We start from the raw sequence: 10,192 nt of genomic DNA, 5'->3' as shown, positions 1-10,192 counted from the left end.
CACCACAACTTTTAGTTTGTTATTATTCAATATTATTTTTTTATATAATCTAATGTTTTAAAACAACTAATTAGCTTCATATTAATTATGAGAAAAAAAAAATGATTTTTTTTAAATATAATTTAATAGAAAAATAGTGAGTAAATAATTCATCTTATTACCTATTATCTTCCATTTAATAGTGAGTAAATAATTCATCTTATCGTCTGTTATCATCAATTTAATATCCTCCAAGGTATCTAAACATGGACTGGAATGCACTACTATAGAATCCAAATCTCAAGTAAGCTTCATATTTATAAAGAGAGCTGGGAAAAATTGTTGTGAATAATTTTAGCTCACAAAATCTAACATTTTTTAATCAAAATAATTTATTATATGCACAAATCGTATTTACTTTCTAACATATTAATCTACAAAGATTTTTCTATCGGTGTAATCCTTGCACCCTTTTTTGTGCTAGTCACAAATTTCACAAATGTCAAAATATAAACATGAAGGTTGTTATGATACTTGAGGACCCAAATATTCCATCATATTGGTGGTGATGATGCATGGAAGTTACTAGTGGTGTTGCATGGAAGTTATTGGTGGTGATCCTTCTACCATAGTCGTTGTCACTATATGTACCTTCATGACCATATCAAAGTGGATGCTTGGATTCTTCCTTGGGAAGTAAGCTAGCCTCCCAACCTTATTGAGGATAAGATTCGTCTTTTCAAAGAAAAAATGTTTCTCTTTATCATAAAAATTATTCACAAAGATATGGATTTCCAATTTAAAATTACAATTGGTAACATTAGCTTCATCAACTTTTCCCTCAAAGGTGGAAATTTCAAATTTTTCCTTACCGAAAGAAAAATATAAAATAATCTTTTTGTAGGGCGTCTAATATATCTGGAGCGTCTATGCAAATTAGTTCATCACTATTCTTTGTCTTTCTAAAGCAATCTCAATCAACATATTAAAGGGAATCCAAGAGTCAATAAGTCATTCTTTGAACCTATTTGTGATCATTTGCATCTACCAAGAATATAATTTGATAGATCTTATCTTTAACCCAAGTTTTAATATTGTGACCCTATTTGATGGAACATGCAAGAGCAATTAGGCTATGGTATCATTGAGTTGAATTAGATGGGCAATCACAAGATAATACTATTGGAGTACAATACCACTGAGAGGGGGTGATTCAGTGGTATACTAATTCAAAAAGACCTTAAACTTTCAAAAACTTTGCAACATAACTACATGTATACTCAGAATCAAAAACTTTGGTAGACATCAACTTAAATCAAAACTACTTCTGATAAACTAAGACGAAGCATCATATTACACATCATAACAACTTATGTTGAATTGAGATAGGCACCATGACAACTGACACTAACATATCAATATCAAAGATGCATCAACACAATATTATGAAGCAATCTTTAACACATGAGACTCAAAAACAAGGATATTCATTTAACCATAATATTGAGATGAATTGTGACTTCAATGACCACGAAGAGAATCAAATGGACATAAGGATCAATCACATCAAAGTAACAACTCATAACACAAAAATTGTCCTGAGTGGAAAACCCTCATGGGGAATAAAACCACTCGAAAATGCCTCACTGGCTTAATGAAAATGAGCCTCACTGGAAAATACATATGCCTCACTAGCTGATTAAAAAAATGTCTCACTGACAGAGCCTCACTGGTTACATTCAAAGCACCAACTCTAGGAGCACCAACCCCTTACAAGCTTTTAGGAGCACCCACTCCAAGGAGCACCAACCCCTGTAAAAATTCAGAACAAAAAACTAGTTTAGAGGGTTACTCTATTTCCATTCAAAGCATCTGATACATGTTGTCATAGAGATTTTTTGTTTCACATTTCTTTCCTTCACAAACTGCTCTTCAAAACTTTACACCCCTCAGTCAAAATTGCAATAATAATGACAAACATGCCAACATACGACTTGGAAGTTCAACATTAGTATTTTGCATATATGTTAAGAAATGAACAAGCAATTACTCTCTCTACAAGCAATCCATCACTGTCTATACCAGGCCATTGCTTACTGCTATCACCAAACCCTTGCTAATTGTTATGATTAGACATCAATACTTTGAGGAAAATCTTTCAATTTCATATCACTTTGTTACAACCTCCATAAAGTGTCTACACAAACCGAGGGATAACCCTGTTTTTCACATTCACTCCAATTTGCCATATAGAACAAATACTTCATCTGCACAAACAATCATAAACATGATAGCCCATATTTTATAGTTACAATTGTAAGAATAACATTGATTTGCAAACCTTACATTCTCACAAGTCAGTGCAGTCATGTTCTTACCATCGAACCCTGCTTCTCAAACACCACATCTGATATCATTCATTTTCGACACTTTTTCTTACTGAGTATGCTAACATCAATTCAAAATACAACATTTTCCTCAGGTACGAACAATTCTTCATGATGGTTTAAATATGATAGTTCAGAACGGTTTGATTTAGTTCCCTGATCAATTCAACTGTCAAAACTACTAGACATTGAAGAGGCTTGAAAAAAAAACTTCCATTGGTCCAGCTTGGACAGATCACCAACATCCCATGCAGCAAGTCAAAGCAAGTCATACGTGGTCCCCATTCTATCTCCAAGATTATCGACAAAGGATTATACTTCGCAGTGTCTCAAAAAAGGCTTCATTGAAATGCAACATTACACCGAAATCAAAACTTCTAACACCAAGACCTACTAGTGTCACAACGAAAAAGGCTTTGTCGATGTAGCAACAAGCTTCGACTAACAGCAGAAACTATCTTACCAATTCCTTAAGTCACATCGAAACCAAACACTTCGTCAAGACCCTTGTACATCTCCTCAACACTTTGCTTATCGCAATGACAAAGCACTTCGTCAAAACTATAAGTCACCACATAGATCGCCACTTGGGTTATACTGACAAACTCATTACCAAGACAGAACAAATGTTACATCGAAACCAACTCTTCGATAAGAAATATAACATCGACTAGGTATCAGAAATGTCTTATTGAAAGCTAATATCACACCGAAATAGAAGCACCAAAGAAAGAAAGTCACCAAGATACTAAAAGAAGCTTATCAAGAAAAAAATGATCTCTACAATGTGTCGTGCTCAATAACATATTCTCAAATATTTCTTTAATTACTATCCATTGGTACGATGCTATTACTGTTGATATTAAGGTTCCCATTTCTTTTGATCACTAAATTGTCATGTTGCCATATTGCTTTACTCATGTCGCCACACTATGCTCTGGATTCAAATCCTGACATAACCTAATTACATAATGCAAACCTGTCAACTATAAAAACAACACTTCTTTTCAAACAACCTATCTAGGGAACGACCATGTGAGCCTGATCTAGTAAACATCTATGTGAGCCTGCATGAAGAGGGAACGACCATGTGAGCCTAATCTAGTAAACATATATGTGAGCCTCCATGAAGAGGGAATGGTCATGTGAGCTCACATGAAGGTAATCTTTGTGAACATAATGCAGGCTGAGACAAACAACTTTTTAACATCAATGACAAACATGCCAAAGTCAACAAATACACCAATTAAGGAACTTAATGTATTATAAAGAATAATTGAACAAAGATCAAAAGCCATAGGAAATTGATTGAATAAATATTAGTGTGTACACGTTACTGATTCAAAGATCATGCACTTCATATGCAGTAGCAATTAGTGGCTCATACATTATTCAAATCAACATGAGATAATAAAAAAATGGAAATCTTCTAACTAGGAGGAGGCATGTAATTGTCTTTCTCTATGGGCAAGCAAATGTCACCTTTCTCTTGGCCGTCTAAGTTTTCATTTAGAAAATCATTACAAATTTAAAACTCATAATTGGACCCATTTAATTATCAATAGCATGGAGTATACACATGGGAGTTGATGTTAACATAGCAAGGCTATAGAGTATTGACTCTCCTCGCATGTTATTGAGGATAGGTGTATTAATAAAGGGCATGGGGCCACATATCTATATATCCAATAATTCATTCTTTGGCAGCAATTCTAAAGACAATGATGCATTCTTTTATGATTTCACTACGTTGGACATTTTGTGTTTAAGCTCATGTTTAAGGTCATCCACCATGTTCGTGTTATTGTGCATTGATATATTGTGTGGATTTTTATTCTAACATGTCCAAGGTCATACAGCATTGATATATTGTGTGGATTTTTAATTATTTTTTTTATTTTTTTTTTAATTTCAGGAGGCTTCGCACTTAAAAATGGCATATGGGAAATTAATTACTTTTGTTTATACCCTTCACAATGTCAAGTAGTATAAAAACAATTAGAAGCTGACATGATGTAAAATGTCTAACTACAATGTGTTAGAAAACCATGTCTCAAATAAGCTAAATTATATACTACCAAAACATTTTGAAGATACTCAGGAGTCTATAAAAATAACTATTTGAGCGTACCTTAACCAATTTAGACAATTGATGTAGACATCATTAGCGTGCCATCCTTTTAATCAAGACTATCATAGACAAAGAGCAACTGAACTACATGGCAATACCTATACCATTAAAAACAACTAAAATAATTGCACTCACGCCCAAACTAATGGGTGAATATGTAGGAGCGTACTTCAAGTAAAAGGATGAGGTTAACTAATCATTTGAGTGAAATATAATCCAAAATTAAGTACTCTGCCTATATGGTTTTGACAAGAAAACATTGTATATGAATGCCATTTTAAATGCTAATTTTCGTCCAAATTGGGAACACATGCTTTCTTATTTCTGGAACGTCATTTTAATGAATTTCAAAGTATGTGCTATTGGATTTGATAATACACTCTTTCTCTAATGAAAATTCATTTCTTATACAATGAACTGTAATAAATTAAGAGACCCAACTCATGTAACACGCCTCTTCTTTTTTGACCATTTGTTATGCATTTGACTCCTCTCCCTCTTCTTATTTTGCTTGTTAAATGATCTTCCAACCAAGGATGGCTGCTCTTTAAGGCCAAAGCTCTTTGCAACATGGCCCAGATGAAGTTTCTTCACCTGAAATATCCTTTTGAGATCGCCTCGATGAGCAGCATATGCACGTACAAAAGAACAGAAAGCATCTTTTGCAAGCTGTTTCATGCTTACCTGCATGTGAAAACATCAATTAAGATCTATAATAAAACAAAAGAATTCAAAAGCACAGATCAAGTATAAGAATTAATTAGAAATTACACATCATCCATCAAAATGTGTTCATAAATACATACTTCCAAAAAGCTGCAAGATAGAAACTGATATTGCACCAAAATCACATATCCAAGTTTGCACCAAGGACAGCATACATAAAGAGAATGTTCTATATTTTGAAGGTTCAAATATGCATCCAATGCAATGTTTCTCCGAGCTAAGGGATGGGGACATAATTTCAGAGACGGCAAAGGAATTTACAGATTTTGAAGAAGGCCGGGGAGGACAGCTATTTAAATTATATTTAGATTTATAATTTACAAATGAATTAAAAAGGAATTTAAACAACTAACAGAAATGAAATTTTCAAAGGCATTCCATCGAGCCAACTGATCATCCAAAGTTCTACATGTTACAATAGTGAATCCAAGTCCATCCGCAGGCAATGTTAAAGCACAGAAACCAGAAAAGTAGCCTGGCATGGCATTGCTTTGTCTTTCCTTTATTATTCATTGACTCCAACGAACAAGAATATTCAGTTACTATAGTTTATTAAGTGAAAACTTTCTTAGCGTAAATTTTAGGTGCCTGTGAGGGATAGTTTTAAGCTGAGTAGCCCAGATTCCAAATGTCAAAAAGAAATGTGTTTTAGCATATTATAAGGGAACTTATAAATGAAGTATGCAATGAAGAATCGTTAGTATGCCTCCAAATAGTGAGGAAGCCTATGCAATATGTGAAACTGAAACCCGTCCCAGAAAAGATAATAAAAGACAGAACATGGTATAAGAGATGACTTTAACAGTACCAAGCATTTACCAAACAATATATCCAAAATCAAATACATAAATACATATCATCAATATAAAAATGATGGATTTATCGACAAAACACAATGAAGTAAGCTACTGTCGACTTTTTCTTTTTCATTTTACAGCTCTTTTAATTTTATATCAAAAATAAATAAAGCCATCAGTGACATCATGACATGCCCAAAAGATCAAGGGACCCTGGGATGGCAGGGATCCCCATAGCATACCTAGAGAGAGGGACATCCCTAGAAATGTCCCCCAAATTGTAGGAACGCCTTCCCAGTTCCCGAAACCCCAAAATGTTAATATGAACACACACGGCGAGAATTTTAATAAAAAATGGAGTATATGGCACCTAGAAATTCATGAATGTGTAAACATGTAAATAGGGGTATCAGTAATAAACGGCCAAGAAGTCAAACTGATAGACAAAGGCAAAAACGAAATCATCTAAGACACAAAAATTTGGAGAAGACCAACAGACATCCCATAAGATTATAAAATATGCATCCACAAAATCACCATATCAAAAACCTAAGCAAATATCTAAAGAAATTGTGCTGTATGAAAAACAATTTGAATTACAAAATTTTGTAGCATTGGGCATCGAGAAATGAAGGATAAACTACTTAGGCCATGAAATTGCCTATAGATAAAGAATTAACTTTGTTTTTGAGCAATCTTGCCATTTGATCCCCTCATTACTTGCCTTCAACAATTAATAGTTTGACATTTCTCCCGACCCTTAAAGAATGATCCATATTAGAGATTACTTTAATAGTTTCAATTTCACCAAAGCTCAACCTTGTTGATGTTAACGTCCATATTTCTAACAACTAAACTTTTCAAAGTTGTATTTGTGAAGATAATACTAAAATGCCTAGGGTCCCCCTCATTGTCTGATTCTTCTAGCTACACAGACAAAACTATTGTAGGGGTAAACTACTTGACAGGTACTGATGTGAAATTATCAGGTGTTTATTGTTCATAACGTCAGGGTAAACTCCTCAGGTAATTAGGTGTGATTTTTCTCCACATCAGAGATGTCAATTCCGGCATCCAATAAAAGCATGGGTTTGAATTTGAGCCCTATGCCAGACAAGCTTCAGACAAAAATCAATTGTGGTAGAATAAGCTCAAGCCCTAGTGTCATTAGTGTGGATACGAGTTTCAACTGGATTAGCAATAGCATCCACACGAAACATCCAAGATTTGATTTAGGCTGCATTATATTTTAGAGTAGGAAATCCATGCAAATAATTCTTAGATTCACTTTCTGACTTGGGACTGATGGTTTTACAGATAAAAATTCCAGTAATCAATAGAGTAACAAGGCCAAGTTAACTGCAAAATAAAAGAAATTACATAAATAACACCGATGTTCATTTAAAATCTTTCCAAGGATATTATTCTTGTACAGGATTCTACTATTCTAAAATGCACACAGTTGAAATATTAAACTACAATGTTGTCTGCCATATTGGAAAACAACCTTTCAAAAAAATTGGATATTGGAATTTGGCTATTTATAAAATTTATTTCAAGTTTTAATGTGTTTTTTTACAAGGCCAAGTTTACTTAAAAAATTAAAACAGTAACAAAAACTATTGAAGTAATTTTGTAATGTTTCTATAATGTCCATTCAGTTAGTTTAAGGTCTTTCCTTTTCATAGTTAGCTGTTACTAGAAATGTTTTCTTTCATGTTTCTATTCTCTATCATTTCCGTTATAGAAAGATCCTCTTGTAATCTCTATTTAAGGAGCCTTCATATCTTTTGTAGAATACCGAATAACAAATTATCATTCCATGGTATCAGAGCTCGGGTCACGGGTTCGAATCCCTCGGTCAAGTTGGGGGAGATTGTTGGAAGGTTTGTGCCCTTCATCCCCTTGGTTGTTCAATGCCACCCTTGAGGATTCACAACATGGCTTAACCGCCTCCTATTGTTTGTTTATCTCTGGTGTTTGTTTCAAGCATTAATAGGTCGATCTTTTGGTGCAATGACAAACTTTGACTAACAAAAAATCTTAGGTTCTTTTTTGGCGAATATTTTTAGTAAAAAAATTCGAGGGTTTTCAGATTTTTTTCCACAAAAAATCATGGAAGGGTTTTGCTCAATTTTTTCCACAAAAAAACTTTATTTCTGTTTACTACTTATGATGGCTGTGAGTAAAGTTTTTGTAATGTCCCCTCCTCGCGTCTAGTCAACATTGGAGTTCCAATAGCCTATTCTAAGTCCCTGTAGGTTAAGTGGTTGTGGTTAAGGGACTTTTGTGTCTTGGTTGAGATCGTGCAGGTGTTTCTTTAGCTTTCTGGCAGAGTTGCTTTTTTTAGCAGTGAGCTCCTTTGGGTGTTTACTATTTATAGCTAAGTTACCGAATCGGGTATGGGTACGGATACGGGTACGTAGTTTTGGTACGCGGATACGTCAATTTTTTTGGAGGGGGTTGGGTACGTTTTGGGTACACCTCTTTAATAAACATATGAAATCATAAATATATACATATTTAATACCTAAAACTTTAATGTAATAATAATATAAATCTATATTATATTAAATTTATAAGTTTATGAACTATTATCTTAATACCATATTAATATAAAGTTATTTGATATTATTGAGTTTTTAAACATGTTAAAAATTAATAATAAATATTAACAAAATAAAAGTAAAACTATATTCCTATCACTATTTTTCAAAACCTATTAATATAAATACTACTTAATAGGTCATTCATAAAATAACACATGTTTAATAATAATAAAAATAATTAAATTAACAATAAATATTAAATAATATTTAATTTAATATTAATTAATATAATTTAATATAACTAATTTAAGTTTAAATTTAATAAACAATAGAATTCATTAAAATAATTGTAAGCTTCTTAATGTTAATAATAATAATAAACGATATTAAATTTAATAAAATTTTAGTAAATTAAAAACCTAAAATTAAAGTTAAAACTTATATAGAGTAATTATAGGAGAATAAGGAAACACTTCCGTCGAACACAAATTTGGTTTTATATCCGTCGGGAAGAGGCTATTCGAATGGATGGAAGAGTGAATCTTCGTTGGGAGGAGGCTACTTTGCCCTCGTCTGCCCTCATTTGACCTCATCGTGCGTCACCTCCCCTCGTCTGCCCTCGTTGTGCGTCGCCTTGCTGCGTCGTCTATGCTTGCATCTGTTCTTCTTGGCTGCACAAAAAATTCGAAGAGAAACCTATGTATTTTAATTTAGGGTAAACACGTTTTCTTTCTAAAAAGTGGAAAAAAAAACCCTCGAAATCCACATTCGACATTGACTCGTCAAAAACGCCACAGAATCGAAAAATAAACGCTACGTCATTCCAAATACGTTGGGATTCATGGTTGAAAATGCCGATACGTTTCAAAGGGCAAATGCAGGAACCCTGTTCGATTCCACAGGGATTCCAGTTCGAATCCGAATCTGATTCGAATCGTACCTGGATCCAGGTCAAAACCTAGATGTACCGGTAACTTAGATTTATAGTAAGTCAATGAGCCACCAGTCCTTTAGTTAGTGTAGAGTTTCTATTCATATCGTTGGTGAGTTAAAAGGCTTTTGAGAAATATTTGCTTTATTGGCCTTATTAATCTTTAAAATGTTGCCTTTTAAGTCTTTCGGAAAATACCCCCATGTCCTAGTCAGGCAATGTTGTTTTAAAAGGGGGGCCAATGTATTTCATGACTTAAGGCAAATATTATGCCTTCTGGACGCCTAGATGAGAGGGAAAAGTTTATTAAAAGAAAATGTAATTTATTTCAAAGAGAAAAGGGATGCCCATATGAGGGAATAAAGTGATTTTCAAAAAAAAAATTAAATGGAGGGAAACCCTAAAAGTGCCCTAACTCTCCCTCTCAATCTTTTAAAAAGGTTAATGGGCTCTCATTTGGGATATCTTGATTTTGCCAACTTAAGGAAGTGCTGTTGGAGTGTTTCCAGGAAGGACAATCTGTTAGTTTGAGGACATAAACCCTCAGCTGGGACACCAGTTTCGGTGGTGGAAGACCCACTCAGACTGGTTACTGTTAAAAAACGAAGTTTTCAGTATTTTGGTGAGTGTTTTGGGGTGTGAAGATGAAGATTTACATGATGTTTTGAAGAGGGTTTGAAGGTTTTGGTGTG

The 10,192-nt window shown here is 33.7% G+C and overlaps 1 protein-coding gene across 2 annotated transcripts in view; it reads right to left on the bottom strand.

The window, feature by feature from the left end:
- Window positions 1-4,655: 4,655 nt before the first annotated feature.
- The window catches only part of LOC131046322 (DEAD-box ATP-dependent RNA helicase 17), a 95,141-nt gene continuing 89,604 nt past the window's right edge, over window positions 4,656-10,192 (bottom strand). For both annotated transcript variants that reach the window (XM_057980035.2, XM_057980036.2), the window contains exon 10: window positions 4,656-5,181. In XM_057980035.2, the coding sequence (XP_057836018.1) occupies window positions 4,939-5,181 (243 nt within the window). In that variant the 3' untranslated portion in view covers window positions 4,656-4,938. The remainder of the gene's footprint in view (window positions 5,182-10,192) is intronic.

The sequence above is a fragment of the Cryptomeria japonica genome, chromosome 2 (genome assembly GCF_030272615.1).
Source record: "Cryptomeria japonica chromosome 2, Sugi_1.0, whole genome shotgun sequence".
Taxonomy (NCBI): Eukaryota; Viridiplantae; Streptophyta; class Pinopsida; order Cupressales; family Cupressaceae; genus Cryptomeria; species Cryptomeria japonica.
The sequence above is the reverse complement of the archived record's forward strand: the minus strand, read 5'-3'. Positions and strand labels throughout refer to the sequence as shown.